The sequence below is a fragment of the Pan paniscus genome, chromosome 2 (assembly GCF_029289425.2).
Source record: "Pan paniscus chromosome 2, NHGRI_mPanPan1-v2.0_pri, whole genome shotgun sequence".
Lineage (NCBI taxonomy): Eukaryota > Metazoa > Chordata > Mammalia > Primates > Hominidae > Pan > Pan paniscus.
Window position 1 is genome coordinate 140,225,636 of NC_085926.1, and position 24,540 is coordinate 140,250,175.

At 37.3% G+C, this 24,540-nt stretch overlaps 1 protein-coding gene across 5 annotated transcripts in view; it reads right to left on the reverse strand.

Moving 5' to 3' along the window:
- Nucleotides 1-24,540, reverse strand: part of XRN1 (5'-3' exoribonuclease 1) — a 144,553-nt gene that overhangs the window by 10,574 nt on the left and 109,439 nt on the right. For 3 of the 5 annotated variants that reach the window (XM_008951916.4, XM_003826520.5, XM_055110579.2), the window contains 6 exons: nt 19,370-19,431; nt 15,735-15,857; nt 15,141-15,300; nt 12,204-12,385; nt 1,627-1,740; nt 1,429-1,531 (listed from right to left, as the gene is read on the reverse strand). In XM_008951916.4, the coding sequence (XP_008950164.3) occupies nt 1,429-1,531; nt 1,627-1,740; nt 12,204-12,385; nt 15,141-15,300; nt 15,735-15,857; nt 19,370-19,431 (744 nt within the window). The remainder of the gene's footprint in view (nt 1-1,428; nt 1,532-1,626; nt 1,741-12,203; nt 12,386-15,140; nt 15,301-15,734; nt 15,858-19,369; nt 19,432-24,540) is intronic. The other 2 variants (XM_024928323.4, XM_055110578.2) reach the window with 1 other exon arrangement.

Sequence of the window (24,540 nt, forward strand, 5' to 3'; positions counted from 1 at the left end):
TAATCTGTGTCTTTATTCATTGTGCTCAACATTTGGTGGCTCTTTTAGAGATGCATATCGTTTTGTTTTAGAAAAGTTTATTATTTTTTTGACACTTACCTCCTTTCCTTCATCTCTGATCTCTTTTTCTAGAACTCTATTAAGGTGGGAGCTGGATCTGTGCACTAAATCTCTGTTCTTTCTTATTTTACAGCTTTTATCTTCCTTGGCTTTGCTAGGACTTTATCTACTAAATTTTAAAATTTTACTTAACAATTTTACCTGTACTCTATTCTTTTTTCATCTTCCAATTTCCTATCTGGGGAGAAGGGTATGACTGGCTACAATCTGAGAACAGGATGAGAAAAAGGGAACTTTTCCTTAATCTCTGTGTTTTCAGTCTCACATTCCATTCTCTTCTCTGCCTGGTATTCCCATATCTAGATAGCTCCTCTAGAAAACACACCTCCAGTTTTTTGCTTGCAGAGGTCTGGCTGCGTCACAGAGGGAAGACGGGGGTAGTCTCACCACTTCGCACATAGACTTTCAACCAATCCCTCTCTTTTCAGCACATGCCTCCTCTTTATCTTCTCTAATAGTTTCTGATGCCTCCAAGTTCTGAACCTCTTGGGAACGGCGAGGGACAATCTACTTATGCTCATTTGTAGTCTCTTCTACAGGCACTTTAGCTTGTAGCTTTTAAACTTGCTCTGCTAAAATGGTTACTTCTGCAGTTGTTTTTCTCAACACAAACTTTTTTCAAATCTCTAATCTGCTGATATTTCTTCTATGTCTTCATCCTCGCAGATTTACACTTTTGAAATCCTTTATTATTCAGTTTAATGAGAAGAGATAACTGCATGTCATAAATTTAATCAGTATTATTCACCTTTCTAATGCTTATTGTAAGCATTAGATATTTAGAATTCCTGGAGTATTACCTGGCAGTAGATGCAGAAAAGGGATTTTCTAAACTTAAATAAATTATTGGCTTTAAAACAATAATAATTAAGATAAAGGGAAGCCAACTGCTATTAGGAAAAAAAGCTGAGTGATTTAGAAAATCTCAGAACTTAAGATTTAGAATTACAAAATGTTAGTCTCAACAAGATTTTGGACATAGTCTACTACCAATAAGAAAATACAGTCCTGAAGAAATTACATGATTTTTTTTTTACCTTTTGATGTCTAACTTAAACACAAATTTATCTGTTAGCAGCTATTGGAGAATAAGGGCCTGCCCACTCAACCTCTTCTTACTACTCTAGCCATACTAGAGGCTGTAGGAAGAGAATGGTACTTTTAGATGAATCTGCAGGCTGTGGCTTTAGGCTTTCTCACAATTTCTTCTTACATTCCTAGATATTTGAGTACATTCTTGATTTCTTAAAAGAGCTTAGTAAAAATAACAACTCAATGACAAATACTTATAAATGAAAAATATCTTACCAGTAGGTGGGGGAAAGACTGGAGGAATGGTTCCAGGTGGTACAGCTGAAGGATAATTTGCAAATACTGGTGAAGGCAAAGGGAAATTCATGCCTAAGGAGCCCTGTGGAAGTATTTAAAAGTTACAAGACAATGCAATACAAGCTTTCTATAGGGACTAATAAAAATTTTAATAGAGAAGTCATGGACAGTTCTTACCAACTGTTGTAAAGCAAAAAGTGCAGCTTTCTCTTTGGCTTCATTTTCAGAGTGGCACTGTGGCCCGTGTACCAGTAAGCCATTAGATAATTTTACTTGGCAAACGGTCATTGTCTAAAAAAAGAGAATATATATGTCTATGAAATTCTCTGTCTAAGAAGTTGACCTCTCCCAAAGTTTAGTCTAAATAAGTAAAATAATTTTATCAAGAATTTTAAAAAGGGCTTTCAGTTCAAGTTTTCAATTGCCAGGCAAAAATTTTAGAGTTGTTGCCTTATCTTTTTCAGTGTTTACAAAATAAAAAGCTTTCTAAGCTGGCTGAAGGGTCAATCCACCTAATGCAAATGAAAGCCAGCAAAACTGTTTTCTTTATACAAGGAGTTGACAAACTATGGAGTTCTGCCTCTTTTTGTAAATAAAGTTTTACTGGAACATGGCCACATCCATTCTAATGGCTACTTTCACACTGTAACTGTAGAGTTCGGAAGCTGTGATAGAGACTATCTGGCCCACAAGGCCTAAAATATTTACTATCTGACTCTTCACAGAAAAAATTTGCTGACTCATGTTTATACCATCCTTTACTTAGGAGATATTTTGGTAAGATAAGTTAATTGCCAAAATATAAAAGACTCAGAGATTCTGATGTGTTTTCTACTCATATTTAAATTATAACTATATTATACTTTAATTTTCTGTTTTATAAAAAAGCTTGTTTTGTTTTGGTTTACCTTAATTTTTTTTAAAAAATAGATTTGGGAGTACAAATGCAGTTACATGGATATACTACGTAGTGGTGAAGTATGGACTTTAGTGTACCCATTGCCTGAATAGTATACATTGTACCCAGTAGGTCATTTCTCATCCCTCACATCCCTCTTAACCATCCCATCTTTTGAAATCTCTAATGTCTATTATTCCACTCTGTATGTCCATGTTTAGTTCCCATTTATAAATGAGTACATGTGATATCTGACTTTCTGTTTCTGAATTATTTCACTTAGGATAATGGCCCCCAGTTCCATTAATGTTGCTACAAGATACGTGATTTCATTCTTTTTATGGCTGGATAATATTACATGGTGTGTGTATAGGATAGTAGTACATGGTGTGTGTATACACACACACACACACACACACGCACGCACACATACCCACACACATTTTCTTTACCCAATCATCCACTGATGGACACTTAGGTTGATTCCATATCTTTGCTACTGTGAATAGTGCTGTGATAAACATACAAATGCAGGCATACTTTTTATATAATGATTTCTTTTCCTGGGGTAGATACCCAGAAGTGAGATTGCTGGATTAAATCATAGTTCTATTTTTAGCTCTTTGAGAAACCACCATACTGTTTTCATACAGGTTGTACTAATTTACATTCCAACCAACAGTGTATAAACACTCCCTTTTTGCTACATCCTTGCCAAAATCTGTTTTTTGACTTTTTAATAATAGCCATTCCGCCTGGTATGAGATGGTATCTCATTGTGGCCCTAAAATCTGCACTTCTCTGGTAATTAGTAATGTTGAACATTTCTTTCATGTTTGTTGGCAACCCCTTGAGATGTCTTCTTTTGAGAAATGTTCACTCATGACCTTTGCCTGTTTTTAATGGGGTTATCTGTTTTTTACTTGTTGAGTTCCTTATAGATTCTGGATATTTAGTCCTTTGTCAGATATATAGTTTGCAAATACTGTAGATTGTCTGTTTACTCTGTTGATTATTTCTTTTGCTGTGCAGGAGCTTTTTAGTTAAGTCCCATTTGTCTATTTTTGTTTTTGTTGCATTTGCTTTTGAGATTAGTCATAAATCTTTGTCTAGGCCAATGTCCAGAAGTTTTTCCTAGGGTTTCTTATAGGATTTTTATTGTTTCAGGTCTTACATTTAAGACTCATTTCATGAGTTCTCTATATATTCTGGATATGCTTTATCAGATATATCATTAGGAAGTATTTTCTCTTATTCTATGAGTTACCTTTTTCACTCTTGTTATTGTCTTTTGATGCACAAAATGTTAAAATTTCCATGAAGTACAATTTGTCCATGTTTTCTTTCGTGGCCTGTGCTTCTGGTGTCATATCCCAGAAATCACTGCCAAATCCAATGTTGTGAAGCTTCTGCCCTAAGTTTTCTTCTAAGACTTTTATAGTTTTAGGCCTTATCTTACATTTAGGTATTTGATCCATTTTGAGTTAATTTTCATATATTATGTCAGTTAGGTAAGGGCTAACTTCATTCTTTAAAATGTGAATATCCAGTTACCCAGCACCATTTGCTGAAAGATCATCCACTTCCTTTTTTTTTGAGATGGAGTCTCACTCTGTTGCCCAGGCTGGAATGCAGTAGCGTGATCTTGGCTCACTGCAACTTCTGCCTCCCAGGTTCAAGCAATTCTCCTGCCTCAGGCTCCCAAGTAGCTGTGATTACAGGTGCATGCCATCATGTCCAGCTAATTCTTTGTATTTTTAGTAGAGATAGGGTTTCACCATGTTGGCCAGGCTGGTCTTGAACTCCTGACCTCAAGCGATCCGCCTGCCTCAGCCTCTGAAAATGCTGGGATTACAGGCATGAGCCATTGCGCCCGGCTATCCACTTCCAATTGAATGGTCTTGACAACTTGTCAAAAAATATTTTGAACATGTATGCAAGGGTTTATTTTTGGGCTCTCTGTTCTATTCCATTGGGATTTTGATAGGAGTTGCACTGAATTTGTAGACTGCTGTGGGTAGTATTGAGATCATAACAATATTAAGTTTTCCAATCCACGAACAGAGTGTGTTTCTATTTGTCTTTTTACAAGTCTTTCAGCAACATTTTGTAGTTTTCGGTGTATAAGCACATCATTTCCTTTGTTACTTTTATTCCTTAGCATTTTATTATTTTTGATACTATAAATAGTTTTGATACTATCATAGTTTTCTTAATTTCCTTTTCAGATTTTTCACTGTTAGTGTATAAAAATACAACTGATTTTTGTGAGTTGATTTTGTATTCTGCAACTTTGCTGCATTTATTAGTTGGGATTTTTTGTGGAATCTTTAGAGTTTTCTACTATAAGATCATATCATCTGCAAACGGATACTGCTTTACTTCTTCCCTTCTAATTTAGATGTCTTTTATTTATTTATTTTTCTTACTTAATTGCTCTGGACAGAACTTCCATTACTGTGCTGAATAGAAGTGGCGAAAGCAGGCATCTTTGCCTTGGCCCTGATTTTAGAAAAAACTGCTTTCTGTTTTAGGTTAGAGGGTATCAAGAACTGGATATAAAGAGAATAAAACAACTTTCTTGCGGTCAGTAGGTCTCAAAGTGCAGTCTGGGGATAGCTGAGGGTCTGTGAGACCCTTTCAGGGAGGCACTGAGATCAAATTTTCATAATTATATATGCATATATTTTTTAGAGTTGGGGTCTCACTCTGTTGCACAGGCTGGAGTACAGTGGTGTGATCAAGGCTCACTGTAGCCAACTACCAGGTTTAAGCAATCCTCTCACATCAGCCTCCTGAATAGCTGAGAATATAGGTGGGTACTACCACGCTTAGCTGTTTTTAAAGTTTTTTTAGAGATGATGGTCGGGCACAGTGGCTCATGCCTGTAATCTTAGCACTCTGGGAGGCTGAGGCAGGCAGATCACCTGAGGTCAGGAGCGTGAGACTAGCCTGGCCAACATGGTGAACCCTGTCTCTACTAAAAATACAAAAATTAGCCGGGTGGGGTTGCATGTGCCTGTAGTCCCAGCTACTCAGGAGGCAGGAGAATCGCTTGAACCTGGCAGGTGGAAGCTGCAGTGAGCTCGTGCCACCGCACTCTAGCCTGGGCGACAGAGCGAGGTTCTGTCTCCAAAAAAAAAAAAAAAAAAATTTCTTTTTAAAGAGATGAGTTCTAGGCCAGGCACGGTGGCTCACACCTATAATCCCAGCACTTTGGGAGGCCGAGGCAGGTGGATCACGAGGTAAGGAGTTCGAGACCAGCCTGACCAACATGGTGAAACCCCGTCTCTATTAAAAATACAAAAATTAGCCGAGCGTGGTGGCGTGCACCTGTAATCCCAGCTACTCAGGAGGCTGAGGCAGGATAATCGCTTGAACCCGGGAGGCGGAGGTTGCAGTGAGCTGAGATCACAGCACTGCACTCCAGCCTGGGTGACAGAGCGAGACTCTGTCTCAAAAATAAAGAGATGAGGTCTTGCCCAGGCTGATCTCAAACTACTGAGCTCAAGTGATCCTTCTGCCTCAGCCTCCTGAGTTGTTGGGCTTACAGGTGTGAGCCACCGCATCTAGCGCATGATAATATTGAGGTGCTATGCTCTTTTTCGCATTACTTTTTCTTATTTCCTACTTTCTCACAAGTATATGGAGGACAAAAATGTTTATTGATAAGGTTTCAGATTCCACACTGCAAGATTCCACACTGCAACTAACCTTAAACAAAATACCACTCTAAAGGTTTTTTTTTTTTTTTTTTTTTTTAAATGGAGTTTTGCTCTGTCATGCGCCACCACACCCGGCTAATTTTTGTATTTTTAGTAGAGATGGGGTTTCACCACACTGGCCAGGCTGGTCTCGAACTCCTTACCTCAAGTGATCTGCCTGCCTTGGCCTCCCAAAGTGCTGGGATTACAGACGTGAGATACCATGCCTGGCCCACTTTTAAGTTTTAATGTAATATTAAAGTATAGCCAAAACTATCTGAAAAGGCTATTAAGATTCTCTTCATTTTTCTAATTTTGTATCTGTATGAGGACATAGATTTCTACAAAAAAACACATATCACTAGGGATTGACAGTATTAAGCAGACAGAAGAATCTAGCTTCTCCTATTACTATTGTGGTGAGAAGGATTTTTAAAATGTAGAGCAGGACGGGCATGGTGGCATGTGCCTGTAATCCTAGCACTTTGGGAAGCCAAGGTGGGAGGATTGCTTGAAGCCAGCCTGGGCAACAAAATGACACCCCATCTCTTTTAAAAAAAAATTCGAGTAATATCACTCTTCTAACTAAATTTTTTAAGTAGTTAATATTTTTTACTTTCTATTTTTTTTGTTTCTAGTTTTATGAATACATAATAATTATAACACACATTTATGGGGTACATGTGATATTTTGATACAAGGATACAATGTATAATGATCAAATCAGAGTAACTGAGATATCCATCACCTCAAGTATTTATCATTTTTGCTGTGTTAGGAACATTTCAATTCCACTCTTTTGGTTATTTTAAAATATATATTATTGGTTTTTTTTTTCAGTTTTTTTATTTTTTATTATTTTTTTTTTTTTACTATAAGTTTTAGGGTACATGTGCACAACGTGCAGGTTTGTTACATATATATACATGTGCCATGTTGGTGTGATGCACCCGTTAACTCTTCATTTAACATTAGGTATCTCTCCTAATGCTATCCCTCCCCCCTCCCCCCACCCCACAACAGTCCCCAGAGTGTGATGTTCCCCTTCCTGTGTCCATGTGTTCTCACTGTTCAATTCCCACCTATGAGTGAGAACATGTTGTGTTTGGTTTTTTGTCCTTGAAATAGTTTGCTGAGAATGATGGTTTCCAGTTTCATCCATGTCCCTGCAAAGGACATGAACTCATCATTTTTTATGGCTGCATAGTATTCCATGGTGTATATCTGCCACATTTTCTTAATCCAGTCTATCGTTGTTGGACATTTGGGTTGGTTCCAAGTCTTTGCTATTGTGAATACTGCTGCAATAAACATACGTGTGCATGTGTCTTTATAGCAGCATGTTTTATAATCCTTTGGGTATATACCCAGTAATGGGATGGCTGGGTCAAATGGTATTTCTAGTTCTAGATCCCTGAGGAAATGCCACACTGACTTCCACAATGGTTGAACTAGTTTACAGTCCCACCAACAGTGTAAAAGTGTTCCTATTTCCCCATATCCTCTCCAGCACCTGTTGTTTCCTGACTTTTTAATGATCGCCATTCTAACTGGTGTGAGATGGTATCTCATTGTGGTTTTGATTTGCATTTCTCTGATGGCCAGTGATGATGAGCATTTTTTCATATGTCTGTTGGCTGCATAAATGTCTTCTTTTGAGAAGTGTATATCTTGAGAAGTGTGTATATATATACACACACACACATTTTCTTCATCCATTTATCCATTGGTGGACACTTAGGTTGATTTTGTATCTTGGCTTTTGTGAATAGCACTGCAATAAACATGAGAGGACAAATATCTCTTACATATACTGATATTTTTTCTTTTGGACCTATACCCAGCAGTGGAATTGCTGGATCATATGGTAGGTCTATTTTTATCTTTTTGAGCAATTTCCATGCTGTATGTCCTTCATAGTGGCTGTACTAATTTACATTTCCACCAACAATGTATGAGGGTTTCCCTTTCTCTGCATCCTTACCAGCATCCATTATTGCCTGTTTTTTATTTTTTGGTAAAAGCCATTTTAATCGGAGATATATCATTGTAGTTTTGATTTGCATTTCTCTAATGTAGTGATGTTGAGCATTTTTTCATATACCTGTTCGCCATTTGTATGTTTTCTTTTTAGAAATGTTTGCTGAGATCATTTGCCCATTAAAAATTTTTATAGTTATATTTTATTTTTTAAAAATTCAACTTTTGTTTGACACATGGGGGTATACGTGCAGGTTTGTTACATGGGTATATTGCATTTGCCCACTATCAAATGGGATTTTTTGTTTTTTTTCTCGTATTGTTTGAGCTCCTTATATATTCTGGCTATTAATATCTTGTCAGATGGGTAGTTTGCAAATATTTTCTCCTCTTCTGTGTATTGTCTTTTCACTTTGTTGATTGTTTCCTTTGTTGTGCAGAAGCTTTTTAAGCTTGATGTGATACCGTTTATGCATTTTTGCTTTAGTTGCCTGTGCTTTTGATGTCTTACTTATCTTTGCCCAAATCAATGTACTGGAGTGTTTCCCCAGTGTTTACTTCTAGCAGTTTAATAGCTACAGATCTAACATTTAAGTCTTTAATCCATTTTGATTTGATTTTTGAAAATGGTGAGAGATAAGCACTTAGTTTCATTCCCTTAAATATGGATATCTAGTTGTCCCAGGATCATTTACTGAAGGGGCTGTTCTTTCCCTAACATATGTTCTTGTCATCTTTATAAAAAATAAGTTGACTGTAACTGTGTGGATTTATTTCTGGATTCTCTATTCTGTTCCATTGGTCTCTGTCTGTTTTTAAGCCAGTACCATGTTGTTTTGGTTATATAACTTTGCAGTATAATGCCTCCAGCTTTGTTCACTTTGCTCTGGATTGCCGTAGCTATTCAGGGTCGTGTGCGGTTCAAGATAAATTTTAGGATTTTTTTTTTTTTCTATTTCTGTCAAGAATGTCATCGGTATTTTGAGAGGAGTTGCACTGTATCTGCAGATTGCCTGGGGGTGGTATAGACATTTTAACAATATTGATTCTTCCAATACATGAACATGGACAGTCTTTCCATTTCTTTGTGTCTTCTTCAATTTCTTGCATCATTGTTTTATAATAAGTTTTCATTGTAGAGATCTTTCACTGCTTTGGTTAACTTGATTAATTTCTAGGTATTTTATTTATTTGTAGCTATTCTGCAGGGGATTAATTTCTTGGTTTCTTTTTCAGATTGCTGTCAGTATATAGAAATGTGACTGATTGTATGTTGATTTTGTATCCTACAACTTCACTGAATTTATCAATTCTAATAGTTTTTTTCTAAATATAAGATTATATTGTCTACTAACAAGAGTAGTTTGACTCCTTCCTTTCCCTTTTGGATGCCTTTTATTTATTTCTGTTGTCTAATTGCTCTGGCAAGGATTTCCAGTACTATATTAACAGTGGTGAAAGTGGGCATCCTTGTCTTGTTTCCAGAATTTAAAGGAAAGGATTTCATTTTTCCCCCATTCAGTATGATACTAGCTGTGGGTTTGTTGTTGTTTATTATGTTGAGGTATGTTCCTTCTATACCCAGTTTGTTGAGAGCTGTTATCATAAAGAGATGCTGAATTTTATCAAACACTTTTTCAGTTAGTATTAAAATGATCATATGGTTTTTGTTCTTCATTTTGTTGATGTGTCACAGTTATTGACTGCATATATTTAAACATCCTTGCATACCTGGGATGAATCCCACTTGATCATGATGAATTATCTTTTTAATGTGCCTTTGAATTCAATTCACTAGTATTGTGTTGAAGATTTTTATATCTACTTCATCAGATATATCAGCCTGTAGTTCTCATTTTTTGTGGTGTCTTTCTTTGGTTTTGGTATCAGGGTAATACTGGCAAGTTTGGAAGTATTTTCTCCTCCTCAAGTTTTTGGAACAGTCTGAGTAGAACTCTTATTAGCTCTTCTTTCAGCGTTTGGCAGAATTCAGTAGCGAAAACACCAGGTCCTGGTCTACTTTGATAAGAGGCTTTTTACTACCGCTTCCATCTTGTTAATGTTGTTCTATTCAAGTTTTGGATTTCTTCATGGTTCAATCTTGGTATGTTTTTATGTGTCTCGGAATTCATCCATTTCTTCTAAGTTTTCCAATTTACTGCATATAGTTGCTCATAATAGTCTCTAAAATATTTTGAATTTCTGTGTTATCAGATGTAATGACTCCTTTTTCATCCCTGATTTTATTTATATGGATATTCTCTCTTTTACAGTCTGGCTAAAGGTTTGTTGATTTTGCTTATCTTTTAAAAAAAAAACAACTTTTTCTTTCATCGATCTTTTGTACTATTTTTAGTATCAATTCATTAATTTCTGCCCCAATCTTTATCATTTCTTTTCTTCTAATAATTTTGGGTTTGGTTTCCTCTTGCTTTTCTAGTTATTATTTATTTAAAAAATTTGTATAAACGTAAGGGGTGTGAGTGCAATTTTGTTACATGGATTTATTGCAGAGTGGTAAAGTCTGGGCTTTTCTTATATTCATCACCTGAATTATGTACATTGCATACATTGCAGCCATTAAGTAATTTCTCACCATCTACTCCCTGCCCATCTCCCACCCTTCCAAGTCTCTATTATTTCACACTCTATATCCCTATGTACACATTATTTAGCTCCCACTTATAAATGAGAACATGTGGTATCTGTTCTGAGTTGTTTGCTTAAGATAATGGCCTCAGTTCCATCCATGTTGCTGCAAAAGACATGGTTTCATTCTTTTTTAAAATGTCTGAACAATATTCCGTTGTGTATATATACACCACATTTTCTTTATCCAATCATCTGTTGATGGACCCTTAGGTTGATTCTACATCTTGGCTATTGTGACTAGTGCTGCAATATACATACAAATCAGGTATCTTTTTTATACAATTTCTTTTCCTTTAGATAGATACCCAGTAGTGTGACTGCTGGAACTAATTCTTCAAGACACACTGTTAGGTTGTTTATTTGAAGTGTCTGTACTTTTTGGATGTAGGGATTTATTGCTATAATATTCCCTCCTAGTACTAGTTTTGCTGTATCCTACAGGTTTTGGTATGTTGTGTTTCCATTTTCATTTGCTTCAGGAAAATTTAAAATTTTCTCTTAATTTCTTCATTGACCCAAGGGCCATTCAGAAACATAATGTTTAATTTCCATTTATTTGTATAGTTTCCAAAGTTCCTCTTGTTATTGATTTCTGGTTTTATTTCATTATGGTCAGAAAATATACTTGATTGAATTTTAATTTTTTGAATTTTGTGAGACTTGTTTTGTGGCTTAACATTTGGTTTATCCTTGAGAATGTTCCATTTGTTGAGGAAAAGAATGTATATTCTACAGCTGTTGGATGAAATGTTCTACAGATGTCTATTAGGTGAAAGTTATTTTTAATAAACAATGGATTAATAAACATATAGGTTTACTTGTAATATTTTACATATATATATATATATATATGTATGTTTCAGAGACAAGGTCTTGCTCCGTTGCCCAGGCTGGAGTGCAATGGCATAATCGTGGCTCACTGAAGTCCTGACCTCCTGGGCTTCCGTCCTCCTGCCTCAGCCTTGTGAGCAGCTGGGACTACAGGCTCACAACACACATGGCTAATTTTATTTTTATATTCTTTTGTAGAGATGAGGTCTTGCTTTGTTGCCCAGGCTGGTCTTGAACTCCCAGCCTCAAGCTGTCCTCCCACCTTGGCCTCCCAAAGTGCTGAGTTACAGGCATGACCCACTACAACTGGCCAATTTTTTTTTGTTTTAATTTCAAACACAGTAAATATGGATATAAGTAAACAAAATCTCTTTGGGGTCCTCCAAAAAAAGTGTGAAGTTTCTGAGACCAAGAAGTTTGAAAATTGCTACTGTAGGCCAAGATCCCTGGCTCTATTAGTTTGAGGAATCTTGCCAGGATACCTGCTGCCCAGTTCCTCCCTGTCAGCTTCTCTTAGGGCTTTGGTTATGTATAAATATTAGAGCTAGGGTAAGAAGCATAAATCTATGCTGCTCATAAAGTTAAGAAAAATAGGCCCCATTTTATTTTTTCTAGCTAAACATTTTCAACCGATTTATTTAAGCTTAATGTTAAATAATTTATATAAATAGAACAGTAGTATACTATACCTGTGGCGTCCTAAGAAAGGAGAAATCAGGTTGTGGCATTCCAACAAGGGAACAAATTCGAGAAAGTTCAGTTACTGGTGTGGATACAGGAGGGATCTGGCTGGGGGCAGGCCAACACATATTGTCCATAGACTGAACATTATGGTACTCATTAGCACTGTGAGGCTTGTTCATATAAGATGCTACCAAAAAAGAGAAAAGAGTCTATCTTTATTAATAAAATACTATCTCAAATTATGCACTTATTGTAGGGTTTTATAGAAGAGCAAGCAGGAAACTGCTAAAAAGTGAAGTGAATTGCTTAAGGCCACCCATTATTAAATAACAGAATCAGGATTTCAGGTGGCTCTAGTTCCAAATCCTGGACTCTAGCAGTACAACCTACCATCCAAGTGACTGTCAGCTTACCTTCAGTGGTCCTCTGGCCACACACCTTATAAATTTGGTCGAAAACCTTGAGAAATTCAGTTAGACGCTATAGAGCCACCAACTGCATTAAAAAGATGAGTCTTCCATGAAGCACATATAAACAACTATTTAGTACTTCCTAAAATTATTGTGACTTCAGTAAAGGTTTTTGGATGAGTATAATTGATTAATGATAAATTATTAAGATAAAAATTTTAAAATATAAGTACCTAACTGCCAAAAATTAAAACCTTGAGCAGCTAATGACTACATGGTACTGCTACAGGTAAAATTTGAACAAACAAATGGCTTTCTTGTTTTGCAGAAGTAAGAAGAGAAAAATAAAAGAATGAATAAACAAATGGCTTTCTTGAGCTGAAATATAATTCATCCTTAAGTTTTGAAGTTTTGGCTTCCACCTCAATTCTTGCAATTCCGCCTTACATTCTGAGACACATGGATGAATATTTTTGTGGCTCTGAAATAATATTTCTTAAAAGTTTTTTTTGAAATTGTCTTCTAAGTGTTTTTATATGGAAGATGATTTTAAAATTCTGAGTGTTCACATTCTTTATGATTAACAAACTCACTAATAGAACAAGAGCATACCTCATTGAAGAATTAATCCAAACTTCTTACTAATATAGATTAAAAAAGCAGTTAAGTGGCTTGCTCAAAGTCACAGAGCCAGTTAGTTCTATAACAGGGGCTGGATTCTGAGCTAGTGACCCTAAGACTCTAAAGCCTATGAGTTTTTTTTTTTTTCCTATGCTGAAATAAAGTAAAACTTACTTGTTTTTGACAATGGGACCATCTTTATCTAATTTAGTCTTAAAATTAATTTGGTTCTATTTCAGGACCATGTCTGTCACTATAATAAATAATCAGTTTCCTAATATTTTTTGGAATTTTTAATTAATTATCACTGGAATATAAATGGGGTTAGGTTCTGCTTTTATTCCAGGTTTTGTTTTTGTTTTGACAGAGTTTCGCTCTTGTTGCCCAGGCTCGAGTGTGATGGCGTGATCTTGGCTCACTGCAACCTCCACCTCCCGGGTTCAAGCGATTCTCCTGATTCAGCCTCTGAAGTAGCTGGGATTACAGCTACTTGGTGGCGCCTCCCACCACACCCGGCTAATTTTTTGTATTTTTAGTAGAAAGGGGGTTTCACCATGTTGGCCAGGCTGGTCTCAAACTCCTGACCTCAGGTGATCCACCCGCCTTGGCCTCCCAAAGTGCTGGCATTACAGATGTGGGCCAACGTGCCCAGCCAATTCCAGGTTTTGATCTTTAATATGCTTAGATCTGCTTATTCCAAAATGTTTTTGACTTCTCTGAGAAACTTCTGCCCACATCCACTTTTGTATCAGTCATTCTTCCTGGCTGCCTTTAGTAGATCATTATACAGATAAAATGCTAAAGTATAGAGGACATTCAGGGTAGGAACAAATATGGCGGATATTTACTGAAATCCAGTTATGTGCCAGATGTTATGCTATAGGCTTTACAGACTTAAGAGTATGACTCACTTTCCTATATCTAACTCTATTAATGATTTTTAATTGATTTTGTAGATTTTTCTATTTTTACAATGGTTAGGTTATTTTAACATAATATTAATATCAATTATTAGCACCTACAATGTGTTGGACATAGTGCTGTTTTATATTTATACATGTTATATAATTACCACAAGTAATCTGAAATGTATTATTCTTATTTTATAAATAAGAAACAAGATTTCAGAAAAGTTAAATAATGTATTTAAGTTACATGATAATTTTTAAATTACTGAAGACAAAAGCTAGAATGTGCAAACTTTTAAAGGTTTGGATGTCTACAGAATGAATATCTATAACACTACAATTAAGTAATCACAAGAAGACATTTAGTGACTGTAGATCTATTGGTTACATGGTTGTATTATTATTGTTCTTTTTGTTTTTTGAGACAGGGTCTATCTCTGTTGCCCAGGTTAGAGTGCAGTGGTGTGATCTTGGCTCACTGCAACCTCTGCCTCCAAGGCTCAAGCAATCCTACCACGTCAGCCTCCCCAGTAGCTGGGTCTACAGGCACACGCCACCACACCTAGCTAACTTTTGTATTTTTTAGAGAGACAGAGTTTCCGCCATGTTGCCCAGGCTGGTCTTGAACTCCTGAGCTTAAGAGATCCACCTGCCTCAGCTTCCCAAAGTTCTGGGATTACAGGCATGAGCCACATCTGGCCAGTTATATTATTATATAACTGAAACAAATATAAAAATTATAGTTTTAAGAATAAAAGTAGTTTTGGGCCAGGTGTGGTGGCATATACCTGTAATCCCAGCACTTTGGGAGGCTGAGGTGAGAGGATTGCTTGAGGTCAGAAGTTTGAGACCAGCCTGGCCAACATAGCAAGACAGCATCTCTAAAATAAATAAATACATTAAAATAAAAGCAGTTTTATCTTTAAAAGTACACGATTAAAAAGAACCAAATGAATTGAATTTTTAAAATGATATTATTGATAATAGTATTTAGTTTACTTACCTAATTTCTTATTTTGTTTAGGCTGAGAGGGTAATCCATATTCATCTCTTCTGTTAGAGGAAATAGGGATTTCATTAGCAATCTGTTTGATTTCATTCTTATGGTCCACAGTGTTAGAGCCATCAATTTTTAGAATTTCTTTAAGCATCCGTGTTCCCTTCTTTTTGAAAATGATTCACATGGAGATGGTGAGGGTGAAGAGAACAAAGTCAACATTACATCTGTAGAACTTATTGATCTTTCTTGGAAAGAATTCCATTGTTAACAATTAAGACATTAACTACATTCAGATAGAAACTGAAAAAAAAAAAAACCCAACACCCACATTTCTGATACAGAAACGATACTTATCCTCCTGCTTAACTTTCATCCCAGTTACCTAGTAGCAATGTTTGAAAAGCAGGGGAACTGTGGTCTAAAGAGAAAAAGTATGGCTAAATTGCCCAGGGCAGCCTGGTTTCCTCACAAGATGACAATAATGATGTAACATACCAGCCTCCATGAGGGAAGTGTTTGAACACTTGCATGGGATATGTCTGCATGGTCAACAGTCGAGAAATTACCATAGTAAGAAAGTTCCTACAAAATACGAACCATGGCAAATGACTGTGGTGACAAATGCTCTTCACTTGGAGGCTCCCCATGATGAGATGACTGTACTTCATTTTCTTTGGAGATATTCAAAGATGCTAAAAAGTTCTCAATTCCAGGGTTAGGCTAAAAGAATAAATATTTTGGGCATGAAGATGAACGTATAATACAAGAACACACAAAAAGCTGAGTTTTATGTACAAAAATGGTCATTCGATTTTCACTCAATCATCTTCCCAGGTGTTAAAGTTTGGGAAGAGAATTGGAATAAATAGTTTTTTACCTTATCAATAGCATTTGGATAACCAGTCACAACCTTTTGGGTTTCTGAGACTTCTGGACTTTCATTTCTCTTCAATAGCTTAATATTATATTTGGCAGGCCCTTCCAAAGTCTATTAAAAAAGTAAGAATAAACTTTTTGTGCAAATATATTTATAGTTAATATGTAATAGTGTTCTAAATAAATTGTTGCAAAAAAATTTTATGTGCTATTTTCCCTTTTATATCATAAGAAAAGGGGCCTATAAACTTGGATGGGGAAAATTACACCTTAATCTTCATTAACCTCTCAATGAGATTTAGCATTTCCTGCAATTATGAATATAGGCAACAAAACACTTATATGGTCTGCATGTTTGTATTCCCCCAAAATTCTTCTGTTAAAATCCTAACTCCTAATGGGATCATATTAGGAGGTGGGGCCTTTGGTAGGTAATTAAGTTTAGATGAGGTCTTTAGGGTGCAACATCCGTGATGGTATTAGTGTCCTTATATGAACAGAAAGAGAATAGAGCTCTTTCTCTCCATCATGTTAGAATATGAGAAGACGCATCATCTGCAAGCCAGAAAGGGAGCCCCCACCAGACAATGGCACTTTACCGGATTCTAACTGTATTTCAATATAACTGGTTTTCTCTTAAATCTTTTTAGCATTAAAGACATTATTCTGCTAGTGCCTTGATCTTGGACTTCTCAGATTCCAGAGCTGTGAGAAATAAATGTTTATTGTTCAAATGTACCTAGTCTATGGTATTGTTATTATAGCAGCCCAAATCAACTATGAAAACCACAACAGTGGTGATTCTTTTTTTTTTTTTTTTAATTTTTTATTATACTTTAAGTTTTAGGGTACATGTGCACACTGTGCAGGTTAGTTACATATGTATACATGAGCCATGCTGGTGCGCTGCACCCACTAACTCGTCATCTAGCATTAGGTATATCTCCCAATGCTATCCCTCCCCCTCCCCCCTCCCCACCACAGTCCCCAGAGTGTGATATTCCCCTTCCTGTGTCCATGTGATCTCATTGTTCAATTCCCACCTATGAGTGAGAATATGCGGTGTTTGGTTTTTTGTTCTTGCGATAGTTTACTGAGAATGATGGTTTCCAGTTTCATCCATGTCCCTGCAAAGGACATGAACTCATCATTTTTTATGGCTGCATAGTATTCCATGGTGTATATGTGCCACATTTTCTTAATCCAGTCTATCATTGTTGGACATTTGGGTTGGTTCCAAGTCTTTGCTATTGTGAATAATGTCGCAATAAACATACGTGTGCATGTGTCTTTATAGCAGCATGATTTATAGTCCTTTGGGTATATACCCAGTAATGGGATGGCTGGGTCAAATGGTATTTCTAGTTCTAGATCCCTGAGGAATCGCCACACTGACTTCCACAATGGTTGAACTAGTTTACAGTCCCACCAACAGTGTAAAAGTGTTCCTATTTCTCCACATCCTCTCCAGCACCTGTTGTTTCCTGACTTTTTAATGATTGCCATTCTAACTGGTGTGAGATGATATCTCATAGTGGTTTTGATTTGCATTTCTCTGATGGCCAGTGAAGATGAACCCTAGAAGAAAACCTAGGCATTACCATTCAGGACATAGGCGTGGGCAAGGACTTCATGTCCAAAACACCAAAAGCAATGGCAACAAAAGCCAAAATTGACAAATGGGATCTAATTAAACTAAGGAGCTTCTGCACAGCAAAAGAAACTACCATCAGAGTGAACAGGCAACCTACAACATGGGAGAAAATTTTCGCAACCTACTCATCTGACAAAGGGCTAATATCCAGAATCTACAATGAACTCAAACAAATTTACAAGAAAAAAACAAACCACCCCATCAAAAAGTGGGCGAAGGACATGAACAGACACTTCTCAAAAGAAGACATTTATGCAGCCAAAAAACACATGAAAAAATGTTCATCTTCACTGGCCAACAGTGGTGATTCTAATTGTATATCAGTATAACTGGTTTTCTTTAAAATCGTATGTATTTTATTTTAGCATTAAAAATACTATTCTGAGAATAATAATGGCTTCACCAAAAGTCCATGGGCTTCACCAAAGATGTCTATTGCACAAAAAGTTTATCAATCCCTTTTCTAGAAGAAAGGAAATTACAGTATAAGAGTTTCAAATGGAGAGGGCCTTAAAAGTCAAGTAATTAAACCGTTTACTGGTATCTAAACATTAATGGGTTCCATTTACTACCTGTTATGTGCCAAATATTCAGCTAAGACCTTTTATAAATTTAATATATTACTATAAGAGATCAATTTTAAAAAACATATATTAAAATACGATAGGCATACAGAAAAGTACACATCTAACAAATATACGTGTCAAATTTTTTTAGATCAAAGATTTGTTATTCTTTCATTATAAAATGCATCCATAATCCTTGTAAACAGCAGAGACTATATAAAGTAAAACATAAATGATCTCGGCTTCCCCCACACCAATCTAATTCCACAGAAGTTAGCCTGTTAAATTTGCTATTTTGTTCCATGTACTTCAATTGTATATGTAAATATATATTTCTATGTATATATATAAGACCATATATATGTCTATGTGTATATATATAAGACCATATATATATGTCTATGTGTATATATATAAGACCATATATAATGTCTATGTGTGTGTGTATATATATGTCTATGTATACACACACACACACACACACACACACACAAAAGACCATATATATTGGGAGCAACTACAAGTGATTAATTTTTTTTTTTTTTTTTGAGACAGAGTCTCACTGTTGCCCAGGCTGGAGTGCAGTGGTGCGATTTCAGCTCACTGCGACCTTTTCTCATGGGTTCAAGTGATTCTCCTGCCTCAGCCTCCCGAGTAACTGGGACTACAGGCACACGCCACCACGCCTGGCTGATTTTTTTGTATTTTTAGTAGAGACGGGGTTTTACCATGTTGGCAAGGCTGGTCTCGAATTCCTGACCTCAGGTGATCCGCCCACCTCGGCCTCCCAAAGTGCTGGGATTACAGGCGTGAGCCACCACGCCCGGACAAGTGATTAATATTTTTATCTCCACTTAAAGATGAGAAAATTGAGGCTGTGAGAGGTAAAGTGAATTGCTCAAGGCCACCCAACTATTAAATGAGAGAATCAGGATTTCAGGTGCCTCTAGTTCCAAATCCAGGACTTTAGGTGTACAACCTCCCATCCAAGTGACTGTCAGCTTAACTTCAGTGACCCTCTGGCCACACGCCTTATAAATTTGGTTGAAAAGGTTGAGAAATTCAGTCCAATGCTACAGAGCCACCAATTGCATTAAAAAATTGGTAACTAGAAATTTGATTTTAAGGAAGCTTACCTGCTTATTGGACATTTTTTGGGACCAACACTCAGCTTTAGGACTCTTACACTCTTCTTTAACTAGAGACAAGAAAACAGAAATTTTCATAAATGGAAGTGTTTACTGCACAATTAAAACTACCAAATATTTATAATAGCAAGGCACTGTGTTAAAAATTCAGAGAATTTCAAGACACGGTCTCTGAACTTAAGGAATTTATAACATAGATAAGGGGGAGAACAGACACTTAGATAATAATAGAGAAAATGGAAAGGTGGCATCTGAATTGGGCCTCGAAGGAGGTAGGTTCTAAAGGGCAGACTAAGAAGTTAAGTACTCCAGGCAAAGCAAATAGTGGGAAAAAAGACATGGAAGCAGAAAGCAAGTTCCACTGGAAGTTAAGGGTAAAATGGAGCTTGAGAGAACTAAAAAAGCAGGTTAGAGCCATAATCTGCAAGTCACTGAAGACTACGGTATTATATTAAGTTGGTAGGAAATGGGCAGCCAGTAACAGAAAGGTTTAAGCAGGTAGTAATCTGATGAGAACTGTGCTTTAGGACGATTAAAATATGGCCATAGCCTATTGGCTAAATAGAAGAATAGTACAAGACCAACTCAGGCAGCTATTTTAATAGTTCTGTTAAGGGGAAATTGGGGGATGGTAGGAGAAATGAAAAGAATGAATTTGAAAAATTCTAGGATTTAGCAAATGACAGGATGTGAAGATGAAGGAGATAGGAAAGGATGAATTTGAGAGATTATTTTCATAGGATTTGGTAAATGACAGGATATGAAGATGAAAAATATGAGGGGCATGAGGTAGATATGAAGAAGCACAAAAAGCATAGTTTGTAATTATTGCATAATATTCTATTATATTGGATATACTGGATTATATAGCTATATAGATCTACTATAACTTATTTTTACCACTTTCTATCACTAGAGTGTTCATTAAGCCAGTCTGAAAAAATAAAAAGGTGGGTGGAAAGAGAAGAGGAAAAAGGAAGGAAGGAAGGAAGGGAAGGGAGGGAGGGAGGGAATATTAAAAAAGAAAGAGAGGCTGAGGAAAGAAGCAGGGGAAGGGGAATAGTGAGGAGGGCATGGGAGGAGGGAATGAGATCAGAGACAGGGGAAGGAAGGACAAAGGGGAGAAGGAAGGGTAAGAGAAGGAATAGAGAGGAAAAGAGAAGGGGAGGAAGGGGAGTAAAGGAAGGTAATGGAGGCAAGGAAGAGAGGAAGGGAAGAAAGTAATCTTACAAAACAAAGGAAAAGAAAATGTGAGCTGACATGCATTAACACTAAACATTTGTTGAGACATACACAAAAGAAAACTAACTGGAACTCCACATAACTCAAATAGTTTACATACATTTATGTAAATATTAATTTGGAGAAAAATTAAAATCCATTTGAATATAACACCTTTATGCTACATTTATCATTATCAGATTTACAGGGACATTAATCTGTATTTAACTTAAAGAGTAAAATAAACCAAAATAACATACAGATACTGGTATTAAAAAAAGGTATAGCACTTACCAAACTGAACCAAAGTTAAAAACCACAAAATTTTTTTGAAAATAGCTTTTTAGAAAAATGTTTAAAAGATTTTAATACCTATAATATATAGATAAATAAAATACCATGCATATATAAAATATAATAAGTTAGACTCAGGGGTCTGCACTTGATATTTCCTCTACTGGAAAGTTCTTCAACCAGCTTTGCATAGTTCATGCCTTCCTGAGCCCTTTATTAGGGTCTCTGCTGGAATCTCATCTCCTCAGAAAGGCCTTTCTTGTAAACCCAATTTAAAAGAGCACCCCTGTCACTCTATCCTCTTAATCTGTTTTACTTTTTCATCATAGCACTTATTATTATTTCAGATTATGGAATTTACTGTTTACTTGCTTATTATCAGTCTTCATCTTAGAGTGTAAACTCCATTATACTCTAAGAGGTCAGAAAATTTGTCTTCCTTTTTAGTCATGTATCCCCAGCATCTAGAACAGTGCCTTGTACTCAATAAATAGTAGTTGAATAAATAAACGAATAACAAATGAGTCATATTTTGAACATAAAGAATAATTTTCTGCAATTTGGAAATACTTTGGTCAAGGGAAGAGAAATAATTACCACAGGATGAAGATTCTCATTCCCGACTGTGCCTGAACACAGCAGACACTACTGAAGAAATTTAAAGAGTATAAACATATAAATTATGTGAGAGAATATTAACAAAATATTTGCACCTATTTTAAAGAAAAGCCTGTAATATAATTTGGAGTACATAATAGGCAAGTGTTTATAAGCAGAAAAGTAACTGGATCACTCTAAGATTTATCTCAAGTTGTTAGGGAAGGGACATCAGCAAAATGTCAGAGTAAGGACCTCCAAAAATTCTCTCCTCCATAAAAGCAACAAGAGAATGGGCATAAATTAGCAGAATTCATATTTTCAGAACCACAGAAGTTAACCAAAGGCTTGCAGCAATCTAGGGAGTGTTTATTCAAGAAAAAAGACAGTGGGAACTTGAGTACCTGCAAGCCTTGCCCCCATGGACTGAAGTGCTTTGGAGCCTTAAATAAACCTGAAAGGCTGTCTAGGCCACAAGGACTACACGTCCTAGTGTTGAGTTGGGCTTGCAGCCTTTTACTTGCTAGGCATGTGACTTACTGAGACTCTTGCTGGGGCAGCTAAGGGAGTACTTGTGCCACCACTTCCCCAACTCCCCCAACCCCAGGCAACACAGCTTGAGGCTCCAAAAGACATCCCTCTCTTCCACTTGATGAAAGAAAAGGGAAGAGTAAAGAGGACTTTTGTATCTTGGATACCAACTCAGGCTTGTGTCAGAGTCATGAGACCCCATTTCAGGCCTTAGCACTCCTGGATGACATCTCTAGACATGCCCTGGGCCAGAAGGGAACCTACAGTCCTGAAGAGAAGAACCCAGTCCTGGCAGGATTCATCACTTGTTAACTAAAGAACCCTTGGGACTGAAACAACCAGCAGCGATACCAGGTAGTATCCATGTGCCTTGGATAAGAGTCTGAGACATGCTGGCTTCATAAGAGACCCAGCACATGCCCAGCTGTGGTGATTATACTGAGAGAGTCCTGCTTGAGAAAAGCAGAGGGAAAAGTAAAGGAGATTTTGTCTGCATCTTAGGTACCAGCTCTGCCAAGTGGGACAGAGCACTAAGTGGGCTCTCAGGGTCCCCAATTCCAGGGTGTGGTTTTTAGATGGCATTTCTAGATGTGCCTTGGGCCAGAGGGAACCCCACTGCCCTGAAGGGTGAGTCCTGGGCCAGGCAGCATTTATCACAAGCTGACTGAAGAACCCTTGGGAGTTCATCAGCAACAGCCTAGCAGTACTCCCCATGGGCGTGTGGTTGGTGACGGCCACGGGGAAATACTCTTCTGCCCACAGAAAGTGAAGGGAAGAGTGGGAAGGGTAGTGTCTCAAGGTTTCAGGGCCAGCTTAGCTGCAGTACAACACAGATTTCTAAGGTTTTTAAATTCAGACCCTGTCTCCTGGATGGCATCTCAGGATCTACCTGGGACCTAAGGGAACACACTTCCCCAAAGGGAAGGACACAAGCCTGGCTGGTTTCACCATCTACTGATTATAGAGCACTAGGACCTTGAGTAAACACAGGTTGACAGCCAGGTATGGCGGGCTGTGGGCGAGATCCAGTACTGTGGTGGCTTCAGGTCTGACCTAGTGCAGTCCCAGTGGTGGTGGCCACAGGGGTACCTGTGTCACCCCATCCCCAAGCCCAGGTGGCTCAGAAAGAGATACCCCATTTGTTTGGGAGAAAGTAAAGGAAGAGAACAAGAGTCTGCCTGGGAATCTGGAGAATTCTTTTGAATCTTCTCCAAGACCACCAAGATGGCACCTCTGATCCTGTAAGAACCACAGAATTATTGGTCTAGGTGTGCTCCTTAATGCAGATGTGGCTTAGATCACAAAATCCAAGTCATTTCAAATACTTGGAAAGTGTTCCCAAGAAGGACTGCTACAAACAAGCCCAGACTTTGAAGACTACGAGATGTATCTAACTCTTTAATCCCCAGACACCAACGAACATCAACAAGCATCAAGACCATCCAGCAAAAAACATGACTTCAACAAATTCAGTATGGCACCAGGGACCGGAGAAACAGAGATATGTGACCTTTCAGACAGAGAATTCAAAATAACTGTTTTGGTCAGGTGCATTGGCTCATGCCTGTAATCCCAGCACTTTGGGAAGCTGAGGTGGGAGGACTGACTGAGCCCAAGCGGTTGAGCCTGCAGTGAGACGTAATAGTACCACTGCACTCCAACAACAGAGCAAGACCCTGCCTCAAAAACAAAAAATAAAAACAAACAAACAAAATCCCCAAATAGCTGTTTTGAGGAAACTCAAAGAAATTCTAGATAACACAGAGAAAGAATCAGAATTCTATCAGATACATTTCACAAAGATAGTGAAATAATTAAAAAGAATCAAGCAGAAATTCTGGAGTTGAAAAATGCAACTGACATACTGAAAAATGTATCAGAGTCTCATAATAGCAGAAGTGATTAAGCAGAAGAAAGAATCAGTGAGCTTGAATGGGCCATTTGAAAATATATAGGCTGGGCGCGGTGGCTCATGCCTGTAATCCCAGCACTTTGGGAGGCCGAGGTAGGTGGATCACCTGAGGTCGGGAGTTCGAGACCAGCCTGACCAACATGGAGAAACCCTGTCTCTACTAAAAATACAAAATTAGCTGGGCTTGGTGGCATATGCCTGTAATCCCAGCTACTTGGGAGGCTGAGGCAGGAGAATTGCTTGAACCCAGGAGGCGGAGGTAGCGGTGAGCTGAGATTGCACCACTGCACTCCAGCCTGGGCAATAAAAGTGAAACTCCATCTCAAAAACAAACAACCACACACACAGAGAAGACAAAAGAGAAAAGAATAAGAAAGAATGAAGCATGTCTACGAGATCTAGAAAACAGCCTCAAAAGGGCAAATCTAAGATTATTAGCCTTAAAGAGAAGGTAGAGAAAGAGGGGTAGAAAGTTTATTTGAAGAGATAATTTCACACAACTTCTCATATCTAGAGAAAGGTATCAATATCCAAGGACAAGAAGGTTATAGAATACTAAGCAGATTTAACCCAAAGAAGACTACCTCAAAGCATTTAATAATCA